General features: G+C 43.6%; 1 protein-coding gene across 1 annotated transcript in view; it reads right to left on the bottom strand.

Annotated features, from left to right (window-relative positions):
* Positions 1-15,460, bottom strand: part of NRP1 (neuropilin 1) — a 250,074-nt gene that overhangs the window by 22,725 nt on the left and 211,889 nt on the right. Inside the window, exons 11-12 of the mRNA XM_068235766.1 lie at positions 14,272-14,376; positions 9,137-9,193 (exon numbers count right to left, since the gene is read on the bottom strand). Coding sequence (XP_068091867.1) covers positions 9,137-9,193; positions 14,272-14,376 — 162 coding nt within the window. The remainder of the gene's footprint in view (positions 1-9,136; positions 9,194-14,271; positions 14,377-15,460) is intronic.

The raw sequence follows: 15,460 nt of genomic DNA, 5'->3' as shown, positions 1-15,460 counted from the left end.
GTATTGTATTTATTTGATCATTCAAAAGATTGTTCAATAATACGTCACCTTTAGGATGCTAAACGATCTGTTTAAACAATCACTTGAAAACAATCGAAGGGTCATGATCTGAACCAAAAGACTATCATAAAAATGGACAATAGAACAATTACCTTTCAGTTCAGCCACAAATGATTAAAAATGGCTGAATGCCTGTTTGCTAACCCACATACATTATAAGTACGTATATCCTTTAAAGAGAGTCTTAAGCCAATTAAAATACCTCTTTTTCTTGTACAGTTAACTTAAGCATCAAGGCCAAAGCTGATTTGCCACATTCCCACGGCAGAATGAGGTATTTATCCCCCAAAATCCCGGGACAAAATTCTGCGATCGCAGAATTTTGCTTCCTGTTAGAGGCAGAGCTGTGCGCAGTAGCTCTGCCTCTGCTCCAGTCAATCTCTGTCAATCTCTGCCTCTCCCACCCTCTCAGTTGTCTTTCACTGTGAGGGGCGGGGAGAGGCGGAGATCAGCGGAGATTGACTGGACTGGAGGCAGAGCTACTGCGCAAAGCGTTGCCGGCCACCGGCAGCAAAATCTAGGATAAATACCTTGTTCTGCCGCGGAGATGTGGCGAATCAGCTTTGATCTTAATGCTTAAAGAGGAACTCCAGCCTAAACAAACATACTGTCATTAAGTTACATTATGTTAATTAAAATAGATAGGTAATATAATCTCTTACCCACACTGTTTTAAAAGAACTGGCAAATGTTTGATTTCATGATGGCAGCCATCTTTTTGGTTGAAAGGAGGTGACAGGGAGCATGAGACACAGTTCCAACTGTCCTGTGTGCTGATCACCCCTCCCAGTTGCTAGGCAACATGAATAACAACATAGGAAATCCCATCATGCCCTGCACAGCATCAGGGAAAAAAAGCCTGGGCTTTTTTTCTTTGATGGGTGGAGCTTAGCTAAAAATGCAGCTAAAAATGAGGCTTGGGTAAGAAAAACAAAATTCTGATGCTGTGAAACTGTTTAAGAAACACCAAGCCTTTTCAGTTCTGCTGAGTAGATTTTTAGTCCGGAGGTTCACTTTAAGTTAACTGTATAAGAAAAATAGGTAATTTAATTGGCTTCAGACTCTCTTTAAGTACTCATTCTATGCAGGGTAACGAGCATGTAGCTCACAAGTATGGACAGGCTCCTCTGTTAGCCTCTCTGACAAATGCCACAGCTGCCATACCTGAACCTGGATGCAATAATAAAGTATATCCAAAAAGAGAGAATACCTTGCAGAACAGATTCCGTTAAAAAATAGGCGGTGATAAAGGTCAACCAATGTACTACTTAAGTCAACCCAAATAACAGTCAAATTGCGTGTCCTTTAAATGTCTACTGAATAATTCCTTTAGCTGAAAAGGACATCGGGCGCATGCCTCCATGTGATGAATACCTGGATGGGCCAGCACGGTAGACAGGGACACGTAGCTGTGCCTGGGATAACGTAACTTCTACTCTGAGAGTGGAAAAGTTTAGCAGCACTCAGCGGTGTGACCTTGTGCTGCTAACGTGATCACATGACATTCCGGGAGCGCACAAGCTGTAGGCATGACAGGCGGAACGCGTCTTCTTGGAAAACTATGAGTGAAATTCACAAAGGCCCTACCAGCCCAGTATGCAGACTGTCCGAGCTGGATTATATTTGACTTTGTTTAAATACAAGCACTCAGACACTTAAGGTGGCCATATATCATACGATTTGGTAGCCGATCGACCATCCGATTTGATAATTATTATTGAATCGGATGCAAATCGGTGCCGCCGAAAGCATATCGAACGTTGATGCGAACAATTTCGGGCCGAAATTGGTCGAAAATGTATCAATATGGCATGTTGCAAGATGTTGGGAAGACCTGCTCGATCTGGTGGGCAGCGATAATGGCGAGCAATGATTGAACAATAAGCGCAATGGAAACCCCCGGTCGTTGTCACCATGGCAGCGAGGTGGCATCAGAAAGCCGAGAGGTTTCATGCTGAATTTGATCGGGAATCGGCCTGTGGTGTATGGGCAGGCAACAGGTCTCTCTCCGACCAGATTTGATCAGAGGAAGATCTGTCTCTTGATCGATCTGCCCATACATCGTCTGATGTATGGGCATCTTTACTATAATATATAGGGGCGTTCATTAACAAACATGAGAATGACTTTTGATTACTTTGCTGCTCTTCTCAGGACATTATTTGGCTTCTAATTAGGAAGACCAAGGCAGCTCACGGTGCTCCAGAACTACCAGAAAGGTATACAGGACTAAAACAGACCAAAGACCAATGCTAAATGTCCTTTTGCCTTCTTAAAACAGAAGGTATTTGTGATAATTCAGATGTAAATGAGCAACTGCGGTTTCCCATGATGCCCTGGCAGTCATGTGATACAGGGAGAGATGAAATTACAACTTGTGATTAGACACAAATGAGGGGGAATTAGACAGGCTAATCTCTCTAAATACATACAGGTTGCATTTCTCTGGGTTTTCCTTCTGTCCTGTGCAAGAGTTGCACTTTAAGTGCGATGCTTGTGGTAACAAGCTGTTGCCCTTGTGTCAGCTCGGATACTTCCTGCGCACCGTAATGGACCCCAACAAGTGTGAAGGTCTCCGTAGACATTCATTGCTTTTGCGGCCCCTTGCAGGTTTAGCCTACTGGTGTAAAAGGTGCCTCAAGTAGGAATCATGTCATGAAGAACATTCTGCACCATATCAGCACTTTCGCTGGTAAATGTTAGTTCTCCTGGTGATAATGTCTCTCGACCACCGCTGTGTGTGATCAATGAGGCCGCTGTTTGGTGAACGACGACAGCTGCACAAACCCCACACAAAATATTATCTACAAATGTCAATAGAAGGACGGAACAGAAGCAGCCATGTCCGACTTGGGTAACAGGAGTCATGGCTGCCTGTCTGTCTTATCTTCATACTGATAAAACCAGGGAAAAGAGAACTGAAGATTTTGGACACATGTAATACTGTAAAAACAACAGCTGACACGTAAAACATGAAGGCTTTAGAAGCTGTTAAGTCCAAGTTGTCCAACATAATCTTGCTTGTAGTATGAATGTAGATGGAGTGCGATAGGACAAGGTGATGCTCAGTTGTGGCATGTGCTGTATGTCAGTGAAAACAGCTCACCAAAGTAATGGCGATCATCTGGCTGCTCATTGGGGTTTGGCCTGAAGAACAGCAAGAAAAGAAGAGGACTGCAGTATCACTGAGCATGACTTACTATGATTTCCTGGGCTGAAGAATATGCCGGACATAATTTCCTAAAACCTATTTTTTTTTTGCAGTGGTTTTTTTATTGCAGTGTGAATGAGCCCTTATTGTTGTGAAGGAGTTTCTAGTCTTTGCTGTTATGCTTCCAAAAATGTGTTGTTATCTCTACAGTTTTACACTGTTAAAGAAAAACCGTAACTAAGAATTGAACTTCATCCCAATCAGTAGCCGATATCCCCTTTCCCATGAGAAATCTTTTCCTTTTCACAAACAGATCATCAGGGGGCTCTGTATGGCTGATATTCTGGTGAAATGATAGCTGTTTACAGCTATTGCCAACTACCACAGAAGCAAGCAGCATCTCCTTTCAGTGACATCACCTGCCAGCAGTAAAAATGTCACCATGTGATAAATGTCAAAATGTAAATCACGGGGAGGAAAGAGTTTACAAAGGGCAAACACTGTCGCACATTAGGAAATGTTTCAAGCAGACTAACGCACAGCAATACTAAGTCTGTGCGACACTCACAGTGTACACGTTGCGTTTGTGTGTAACGTGAAGCGTTATTAGAAAGTGCTGCATGCTGTGCGTTATACACGTTATTAGCTGCGTTGGACTGTTTGCACATGCTCAGTAATGACTTGGAAGCATACTTTTCATTGCCTGTATGCTCTACTGTATGCGACGATAGCAGGGAATTAAGTTGCGCTGCAACTTTATTGGGACGTTCCGTTGTAATTTGCGTTGCGACTTTACAGTCGCATCAAAACGCAACGTCCTACTGTGAAAGAGGCCTAAATCATTTATACATAATTATTGTAAAAATGAAGCACTTTTTTATAATATTATTTTCACTGGAGTTCCCCTTTAAGGTGGCCATACATCAGGTGACTTGGCGGCCATCTGATTCGATTATTATGATTGGAATCGGTGCCGGCAAGTGCATGCCCAATCCACAATGCGACCAATTTCGGGTCGAAATTGGTTGCATTAATCGTTTTGACGTGCTGCAAGATGTCAGGCCGACTTGCTTGATCGGGTGCGCTGCGGTCACAACGAGCGATATTGGGAAAAGACACGAATGTGACGAAACCCCCAGTGCTGTCCCCGCAATATATATGTATGTAATGTGTAAAAGTGCTGTAAGTGTGCGTTTATACATCACCCGTCCCGTGTCGCGGTGTCTGCCAGTCCGACGCTCTTCTATTAGCTGCATGAACGCTGCCAGCACATAGCATGCCAGCGCATGATGTCACACATGCGCCACGCCGGCAGCATGTATGTGGCTTATAGAAGTGCAGAGGAAGCCAGACGGGCTCTGTGACGCAGGGCGGGTGATAAACGCACATTTACGCAGCGAGGTGGAGGATGCAGCGGGTTGGGATGATTTCCGAGAGATTTCACCCTGAAATTGATCAGGAAACCGACTGCGTTGAATGGGCAGCCGACAGATCTCTCTCTAATCACATTCAATTAGAGAGAGTTATCTCATGGTCGAATCTTCCTATCATCGCTAGATGTATGGCCACCTTTAGGCCTTGTTCACATTGCGTTCGGCTCGCATGTCTGTCCACGGTGGGCTTTTTTCCCCATGTTTTTGAAATAGTTTTCCGGCGATGTTCTGCGCGTTCGCTCGTTTTTGTGTGCGTTTTTGTAAGGGTTTTTGCAGAGCGCTTCCATCTTTTGATCCGGAGAAAAAAATCCGGAAAAAATAAATACAATGTTTTTTTTTTTAAAGAAGCGCTCACGCCCTTGCAAAAACAATTTTGTGAGCGTTTTGCATTTTTCCTATACATTCCATTGAAGCAAATCACCTCAAAAATGGCCAAGCACCGATTTTCAAAGCGGATCACAAACAAACCGCTCTGATATGAACTCTCTCAGAGAGGATCATTGCACAAGCGCTTTCAGGGCGATTTTGAAAATCGTCCGCGCTTAAAATTTTACAAAAACGCCTATAATGTGAACAAGGCCTCAGTGAATAGGTCTCATCAGGGCTGTGAAGTCGGAGTTGGAGTCAGAGCAATTTTGGGTACCCGGAGTCTGAGTTTTCATAAACTGAGGAGTAGGAGTCGGATGATTTTGTACAAAATCCACAGCCCTGGTAAGTATAAAACTAAGGAGTCGGAGTCGGAGTCATTTTGGGTACCCGGAGTTGGAGTCAATGGTTTCATAAACTGAGGAGTCGAAGTTGGAAGATTTTTGTACCGACTCCACAACCCTGGTTCTCATGGGTCATTGGCGGCAGCTCCCGCGGTGTATCCGCTCGCTGTCACAGGGCTCCATATTCATGCTGAACAGAGTTAAACAATCTCTCAGGCAACAAAAGGGTGACTGGAAAACACAGGTGGTGCACATCCCGCACATAACATTTACACGGCAGCCATTCTCTCAGAGAAGGCCTTATTATTTCTCCAGCAGAGTAAACGTCTGATCCTCATCCACATCACTGTCAATTTATTTAATTAAGTTTGCAAATAAGAAAGCTATAGATGTAAATGCCTAGCCGTGAATAGGGCTCGTTAAGGCGGCTCGATGTAAATTGTGTTCTGTTTAGTATTCACACAAACAAGGCACATTCCTGAGCTCACCATGGAGAATTTACATGTGGATAAAAGGACACCATATATTTGCAGAGGGAGAGAGAGGAACAGATGCTGGAGGGCTGTGCAGAGGTCTGCCGCGCATTGTTCAGCCTCCAGCATGGGGCGTTTCACCAAATATGGCCAAGTTACTGTTAAAGGGGACCTCAACTCAGAACTTCCTCTCTGCTTTAAAAGATACACAGCTGCTTAATAACCTTTAAAGAAGAACATTCATTTGTCACAGCTGATACAAATCCTGCAGTAAATCTGCAGTGTGATCACTTCCTGTTTTCATGGAAACAGACATAGGATCAACATCCTGTGTTTACAAATTAACTGCTCTGCCATGGCCGCCAGCTGACGCAAGTGAAAGATCAAATTACATCTTGTGATTAGTCACAGATAAAGAGGAATTAGACAGGCTAAACTGTCTAAATACATACAGGGTGCATTTCTTTCTGTTTTCCTTCTGCCCTGTGCAAGAGTTCAGGTCCACTTTAAAAAGGAAATAATATTTGGTTTACCATAAAGGGAAACTGCAGCGGCTTTCGTCAGTTCTGCTAAACTATCTTATGCCTGGTACACGCCATGCAATTTCCAACAGGTCCCATCTGATTTCCAATCATTTTCCTGATCCATTTTGTACAGAAGTGATCGGAAAATCGAGCAGAAAAACGAACGTAAGTGAAATCGGACCTGTCGGAAATTATCGATTCAACCCACCGATCTGATGGGAAATTGCATAGTGGGTTTTCCCCTCTGCCTAGCCTGTCATGTTTTACTTAGAGTTACAGATTACCCACCAAGCTCATGGTGAACCAGAACTCCTAGGAGTGTGTAAGGGGCTCAAAGAGGAACGGTAATAACCCCTCTACCCTACTGGGGGATACTTGCCTTGGGAGGAGGAAGCCTCTAGATCCTAATAAGGCTTCCCCCGTCCTCCTCTGCCCCTCGGTTCCAGCACTGGCTCCCCCAAAACCACAGCCGGCACCTACAATATTTACCTTCCCCGGCTCCAGTGCAGGCGCAGTAGCGGCTTTCCGATCTGTCTCAGGCGGAGATAGCCGAGCCCGATCGGGTGTGCTCTACTACAGTATAGTGGACCCGATTGGACACGGCTATCTGCGCCTGAGCCCAATCAGGAAGCTGCTACTGCCCCTGTGCTGGATCGCTGTATGTAAATATTTACGTGCCCGCAGTTCAGGGGCTACCAGCGGTGGAACTGAGGGACAGAGGACGGGGGAAGCCTCATTAGGCTCCGGAGCCTTCTCCCTCCCGAGGTAAGTACACCCTAGGGCAGGCATGGGCAAACTTGGCTACAAGCTACAAATCCCACAATGCATTTGCCTTTATGAGTCATGACTGTGGCTGTCAGACTCCTGCAATGCATTGTGGGACTTGTAGTTCCTTAACAGCTGGAGGGCCAAGTTTGCCCATGCCTGCCCTAGGGGATGGTTTTCATTTTACAGTTTCTCTTTAAAGAGACCAAAAATACTCCTTACTAAAATGCTATGAAACACAAAAGTTTGCGTTCTCAAAACAGGAACCTGTATAATTTCAAATACTGTACCTTCTGTTAGGCAAACTTTGTTTTACTTAATGAGTGTTTCAATTTCTAGTCAGCTGGTGGATGAAGATATAAATAAGCAGGGATGCTCAAATCCGTATCTGGATGAAAGTCGGATAGTTGTTATCCGGATTTCACCCTGTTAATTGCAATCACCTGGGCGGGCTGGGCGGGGGGGTCAATCTTACCTATCTGACATCTTCTTAGGTCCGTCCTTCGGTGCCTCCCACGGTGCGGTCACGTGAGTACAAACACTTCCTCCTTCAACCCGGAAGGAGGAAGTGTTTGTACTCACGTGACCACTGCATGGAACGCATTGTGGGAGGCGCCGAGGGAAGGACGTAAGAAGATGTCAGATAGGTAAGATTGACCCCGCCCAGCCCGCACAGGTGATTGCAATTAACAGGAATAACAACTCTCCGGCTTTCATCCGGATACAGATTTGAGCATCCCTATAAATAAGCAAGTGTACAAATTTAACATAAACATTTCTTGTGTTAAAAGCACATGATGATTTTTCCACGCTGTGTATTCACTCACGATATGTTATCAGCAAAATAAGCGTGTTGACACAGGAAAGGCATTTGTTAGGCGAGTACAGGGAGTTCTAATTTTACACATTTAAATTACACAAATTCAGAATAACGTGATGTGCCAGTTGAGCGACTTTCTTTGGAATATATCAGTTGTTTCTTTTAAATAACACAAGCTAGGCAACAGATCTGCACTGTATGTCTTCCAAACATCTCCAGCTACGCAGTTGTTAAAAAGATTCAGACATCTGCTGCTCCGCACAGATTCAATAAGGCTGCTTTATGCTTGACTGATATATTTTGAAGCTTACAGATATTCGAGAAAGTTTGACACCCTATAAATAGAGACTGTTTTTAGGCATAGGCAAAACAGGCAGTTGTAAACTGCCCACACCAACTTCCTGTGAACTACAAAGTCCTGCCTCCTCATGCAGATACATGTTTTTAGCTATAATGCAATCTGGCATTTATTATCCTTCCAACTTTGTGTGTTATGTGGTTCCCCCCCCCCCCCCCCGATTTGGAATGATTACACAGCAGTCAACAATTTTACGCTGCTTCATTTAATGTTCTCACAATACATGCTGCAGCTCAACACAATAGCACACTGGCTGGATTCTGAGTCTGTGACAAACAAACTGCTCACCTTCAGCCACTCCATACCTCCTTAGTCTGGACAGCAGTGCCACCTCCTCCCTTCTGCTGTGCAAGTCAAATGAAACACTGCTGCTCTGATGCTTCCCCCCTCCTCACTCATTGTCAGACTCCTCACACAGCACAACAAGCTGCTTTTCCCCAATGATGACCTTTTCACCTCGCTCTCCTCTGGTTTCTATTGTTGCTGTTAGTGTAAAAACAGTACAAACATGCTGCCCCTATAATCGCTGCGCCTGATGCAAATGTTTCACCTTTCTTCATAAGAAAACCGGCCCTGACTCTTGTACACTGTTTACTACTAGAATTTGCTGTGTTTGGTTTTAGGTGTAGTTGAGCTTTAGTGCCTGTTTCCACTACACGCAGTGTGATCACCAGTGGCGTAGCTAAGGAGCTGTGGGACCCGATGCAAGTTTTACAATGGTGCCCCACAAGCACTCTATACATAGCAATTGATACAGCGCACCAAAACCTGCCAATGGCAACTACAGTGTCAGAGGTGCAAGAAGGGGATGGGGGAACAGTTTGTTAAACTCCAGGCTTTACCTTGCTCTGTAATGTCTTCGGTAGTCGGTGCCTCTGTGCTCTGTAGTGTGGTTCCAGCTAAACAGACAGAAAAAAATGACAATTAACTGCTCCATTTTTTTTTTATATGAACCAAGATTCTCACACAAATTAAAAACTAAAACTTTAGCTAAAGTGACACTGAAGCGAAATAAAAAATTATGAAATCATGCGTTGTATGTGTAGTACAGCTAAGAAATAGAACATTAGTAGCAAAGAAAATAGTCTCATATTTTTATTTTCAGATATATCGTTTTTTTTTTATAACGTTGCATAATTCTGTCATATTTGCAATAACAAGCCAAACCCTGTATTTTAAACTATAAAACAAGCAGAGCTAATGACCCTTTCAACTTCCCTGCAGTAAAAATCTGATCAAAACTTGTCTCTGTTTCTTTGATGAACAATTACTCTAGAAAACAGCACTGTAGCCGACCCAAGTTGGGTGGAAGAGCTCAGAGTAGCAAAACCAATTAGGGAGGAAAAAATAAACAGTGGATGGTACACACCAATAAATCTCAAAGACACAATGATTATGAAAAAACTGTATACATTTTATTTATCAAAAATACATTAAAAATGAATAGACCATAGTCCTAATCCCCACCCCTACAGCACGCAACCTCAGCTATCCCCTATGACCTAGAAAATGTCCCCCATGTATATCAAAATCAGCACACCATACAGCACACAAGGCCAGATTTATCAAAGCATTACCGACGGTTTTTTCTTCTAAAACTGTTCTAACCAGCAGAAGAACAGTTCTGCATGATAATAAGAAACTTCCCCAAGCCTATGTAATAGCGGCAATTTAGCGTGGATTTCTAGAGCTACACTACAGTTAAGAAAAGTGCAAATTCATTCCTTAACTGCTGCAGATTAAAGAGACACTGAAGCGAGAATAAATCTCTCTTCAGTGCTTATATTCAGCAGGGGTATGTGTGCCCCTGCTAAAACGCCGCTATCCCGCGGCTAAACGGGGGTCCCTTACCTCCCCTTCCAATGTTCACCTGTCACACACCTTGTTAGGCCTACGTCTAGGCCTCCGTGCCGATGCTCGCCTCCTGCAGGTACACCACTCCTGCCTCAGTGCAGTACAATCGAACAAACGGAGACAGCACACAAATGGCTTCAGTCAAATAACTGTATTGAATAGCATGCAGAGGCACACGTACGACATGTTTCGGGCGGAGCCCTTCCTCAGGTGTGCCACACCCATCATCAGTAACACCTAAATTCCCTTACCTCCCCCCCTGCAAATTCTACGACCAACTTGGTCGTAGATTTTGCTGCTGCCGCCTCTCCCCCACCCCTCTCAGCGAAGGAAGACTGAGAGGGGCGGGGGAGAGGCGGAGATACGCGCTGACAGACGCGCGTGAGGCAGGGCTGCGGCCATTAGCCCTGCCTCAATCAGGAAGTGATCCCCGGGACTTCTCGAGGGGATTTGGGGGGTAAGGGATCCCCCGTTTAGCCGCGGGATAGCGGCATTTTAGCAGGGGCACACATGCCCCTGCTATATAAGAGCTGAAGCGAGATTTATTCTCGCTTCAGATTCTCTTTAAGAAGTGCTCATTAGCAGTTCTACAGATAGTGCAGGCTAGACATGATTTGTGAAGGGCTCCTCCCCCCTCACTCAGAGCTTGCTGACTGCAGGTGTGTTGGTTACCTCAGCAACAGCAATTTCCCTCACACACTGCACTGCCTGAGATACCTTCCTAGCTCCTTCTATACCTTACAGTTTAAGAAGGAATCTGCACTAGCTAGTGATTTCTTAGGATGCCTGAGACAGTTCTGCACTGATTTCTAAAAACCTGCTAATATTTTGTCTCAGACACTCTTGATAAATCTGGCCCACAGTATATACAGTTGTTTGATTGCCTAGGTCTTGTTCATATAGCACCTATAATTGGCCAATAATAGTTGTCTTGCAAGATAGTGACCTATAATTGAGCAACAACTACTAGCAAGTTGTTATCGAGTCGATGTAGCTAGACCCTTGATGTAATGCTTGGATGTTAGATCACACGTAATACAGTTCAAGCTGTCCAAAGGATCACGTAGTGCAGCAATGAAAAAGAGCTCAGAGTAGCTCTTTTGCAAAGATAACAAGCAAAATGTCTTCACTCTTCCTGTACCGGAAACAATATATGACTCTTTTCTTTGTTACGAATGTTCTACTAATCATCACAAACAATTCATTATATAAGTTTATGTTCGTTGCAGTGTCACTTTAACCACAGAAGCTTATATGCAGATTTAAAAAATAAAAATCAAAAACTGCAAATTAAATGCCTACAGAGGACTTGGAAGACATTTGTGTCTGACGCTGGGAATTACAGCCTTAGCTTCGCAACGACCTTTATTACACCTTTTAAATTTAAAAGAATAGTAATGCGTAGAAATGGAGCCACAATTAACGGCCATTACATTTTTCCTTTGGTGAGTTTCACGCTTTCAGGTCAATCCTGGGGATTTGGAAAAGAAAGATTCTCCACCCGATCCCATAATTGCTAAATGATGATGATATAAAAGGGTGAAAGTTTACAGTAATAAGGCTTTGATCTGAAGTCAAGCTGGCGTCGATTAAAGAGAGATTCGCACATAAGGTGCTGGCAACAATTACTGGGCCGTGTGTCACTCATGTGTTCTGTATTAATTTTATAACCTACATGGACTAAATTATCCTGAACGAGGCTAGCCTGGCTATCGTATTACCCATGAATGGCAGCTCGCATGAGCTGCTGAAAATATTAACAGGTGTAATATATCTGGGCGCGATCGGGGCAATTATTGGATTATTGGATTTACGGCAGTTCTGGGAAACCGGTCTATTCTAACCAGTTGTCCATCCTGGGGTAACATAATGAACTTTTGAAAAAGGCAGCAAAGAAAAGAGGTTTTTAATGAGGCGGTAATTATGGAGCAAGGAGGGGAGAAATCCATTCTTGTAATTCCACGGTAATTCCTAACAGGGAACATGTGGTTTAACTTCACGCTATCGAATGGCTCCTATTAAATCCGGGGCAGCTATATATATTTTTCACAAAGTTCCTTCGCTTTCAAGAGGTTGATTTCCTAACAATGAAAGCTTAACATGATTGGGGGAATGAAACCCTAAACCTGTTTACTAGGGTGCCAGCGCTCGCGATACTCCACAACAAACTTTATTGGCATTTTACGGGTAACACAAAGCTCGTTTTAATGAAATGCCTGGGGGCTGGCGGATTATAACCATCTCGCACTTATAAATAAAATATTTTTCCACGTCTAACAAGTTAGAACCTGGTCATGTAAAGACTTGTAAAAGGCTAAACAGGTGATGTGTTTACGGGGTGTACACTTTGTGGTTCAGAGCCAAAAAGAATGGTTGAGGAATCCGTAATTAGTTGTCGATCCAACTAAACAGGAGCATTTGGAGAGGCAGCAGTGATGGAAACAGATATGCCTGGTTAGAAGGAAAGTGGAATCCATATTGTAACTGGAAAAAGAAGGTTGTAAAACTCAATATACTCTTCAGATGGAGACTGGAGGGGTGCCTATACAGTAATTGGGATACTTCTATGCTGTGCACATTTTTTAAAAGGGAACCCAATGTAAGAGGGATATGGAGGCTGCCAAATTTACTTCCTTTTAAACAATACCAGTTGCCTGGCAGTCAAGGCAGGTTCTAGAATTTTTGCTGACTGAGGCAAACTTGTGAGGATGCCCGCCCCCGATTTGGAATGATTGCACAGCACACGACAATTTACTCTGCTTTATTTAATGTTCTCATATGACATGCTGCAGCTCAACACAATAGCTCACTGGCTGGCGGTGGCAAACAAATTGCTCACCTTCACCTACTCCATTCCTCCTCAGTCAGGACAGCAGTGCCACCTCACTGCTGCTCTCCTGCCTCCCCCCTCCTCACTCACTGTCAGACTCCTCACACAGCACAACAAGCTGCTTTTCCGCAATGATGACCTCTTCACCTCGCTCTCCTCTCGCTTCTCCTCCTACTCTGACTGCATGCTGTTAGTGTAAACACAGCACAAACATGCTGCCCCTGCAATCTCTGCGCATGATGAAAATGTTTCATCTTGCTTCACGAGAGAACCGGCCCTGCTGGCAGTGCCCCTGATCCTGTGATACTTTTAGCCACTGACCCTGCACAAGTATGCAGCAGATCAGGTACTTTGACTCGGCTGTTTTACTGGATTAGCCATATGCAAGTTCCAGGGTTTGACTCAGACACTACTTATGCCAGAAGTTCAACAGGGCTGCCAGGCGACTGGCATTGTTAAAGCGGACCTGAACTCAGAACTTCCTCTCTGCTCTAAATGATATACAACAGCATAATAATCTCTAAAGAAAAACATTTCTTTGTTCTAGCTGATACAAATCCTGCAATAAATCTGCAGTGTGTCTTCTTCATGCTTTCATGGAAACAGACACAGCGTTAACATCCTGTGTTTACAATTAGCTGCTCTGCCGTGGCAGAGAAGATTCCTGAGCTGACACAGCTGAGAGATCAAATGACGGTGGTAATTAGACAGAGATGAGTGGGAATTAGACAGGCTAAACTCTCTTAATACACACAGGGTGCATTTCTCTATGTTGTAAGTAAGTTAGAGAGAGATTTGTCTCTTGGTTGAATCTGCCCACTAGATGTATGGCTACCTTGAGGGCTCGTTCACCCTAAGGGCGTTTTCTGGCTTTTTTCAAGTGCAGGCGATTTTACAAAACACTTGTGCACTGAATCTCTATGAGAAGGTTTGCAAAGCGGTGCCTGTACCATTTTTGGGGCAATTTTGGTCTAATGGAAGGTATAGGAAGAGCGCTAAACGCTCACAAAATCGCTTTCTGCGGCAATTGTGTTCGCTCTTTAAGAATAAATAATTGTATTTATGCTTTTCCGGGTCAAAGAGTTCACTTCCTGACTGATGTCAGGAAGTGGAAAGACGGAATCTCTCTGCAAAAATGCTTTGCACAAAATCGTAGCGCGCAATGGAGCGCCGGGAGTGGGAAAAAAAGATGCTAAAAAACCCCAAAATCGCTGCCATCAGCAATTTCGATTTTAGATGTGAACAGAGCCCGAGTGTGTCTTTGAATCCTGCTCTGTACTTATAGACACTCACCAGTCGGCTTGTAGTCTTCGCTAGTTCCACTGTGACAAGGAAACTGGTCATCATCACAGTCCTCTTCTGCTCCGAGCTTCGGGGTGACTGGTATGGAGGTGGGTGCTGCAAAAAAAATCACAAGATTTATCAGACTCATATAGCTTACTGGACAGAGGCGGCATTCCAAAGTGTTTATTTATTTTTACTACAAACAATAGAAACTGACTGTATGATATAAAATATAAATATATGTTCACTGAAAACTGCATGTCAAAACAAGCTGTTGCTGAGATACAGATTTCTGCAATTACAGTGAAGTTACTGTACTTCACCTCTGGTTAGTACAGCCATTTATTCAAGCGGGATGAAAGTCTGACAAAACATTCAATAACAATGTGTTTTTATTACCCATACAATTATCATATTTGCTTTTGTGCACAAGTTTTTTCCTCTGTTGAAGAATTACAAGTTCCCAAAGTACAGTTTATCTGCTCTGAAAGCTGCCATTACATTTATTGCATAGCTGCTATATTTGTATATAATATCCAGTGATCATTTATCTCCCTTTCCAGCTTCTGCGAATCCTGCAGCTGAGATACAGCACTGCCAGGAATGCTTACTAATTGTGGCTGATAAGGATACATAAACAAAAGACAATGCAATTACTTCCTCGACATAGGTTGCTAAGCTTGTCACTGAAGAAGAAAACAATGTGTTTAGCTGTATGAATTGTTATTTTTTTTCCCTAGTTGGTTTTATGCTGTAATTATTCTTTTAGAGGAGAGAAGAGATGCTGAGTTTCATATCACTTTCATAACAAAAAAAGGACCTATAAGGAGGCAGGAGAGGTGTGAGGGGCAGGGCCACACTAGACTTTAACAGAAAGTGTCAACATTTCAACGTTTACAGTATATAGTTTTCACTTGAAGGGATTATGTGTTTTTCATCGTAGGCACGGTCTGAAGTGCCCACTTTGACCGACTTTATTTAAGAGTATCTACATTATAAATTATAGTTTGCCTAGATTGATTACAAGTTGCCTAGATATTAGGTTATTAGATATTAGATATTAGGTTAGCTCTCTCGCCTTGCAGCGCTGGGTCCCTGGTTCGAATCCCAGCCAGGGCACTATCTGCAAAGAGTTTGTATGTTCTCTCCGTGGCTGCGTGGGTTTCCTCCGGGCACTCCGGTTTCCTCCCACATTCCA

The sequence above is a fragment of the Hyperolius riggenbachi genome, chromosome 5 (assembly GCF_040937935.1).
Source record: "Hyperolius riggenbachi isolate aHypRig1 chromosome 5, aHypRig1.pri, whole genome shotgun sequence".
NCBI classification, from domain to species: Eukaryota; Metazoa; Chordata; class Amphibia; order Anura; family Hyperoliidae; genus Hyperolius; species Hyperolius riggenbachi.
The sequence above is the reverse complement of the archived record's forward strand: the minus strand, read 5'-3'. Positions and strand labels throughout refer to the sequence as shown.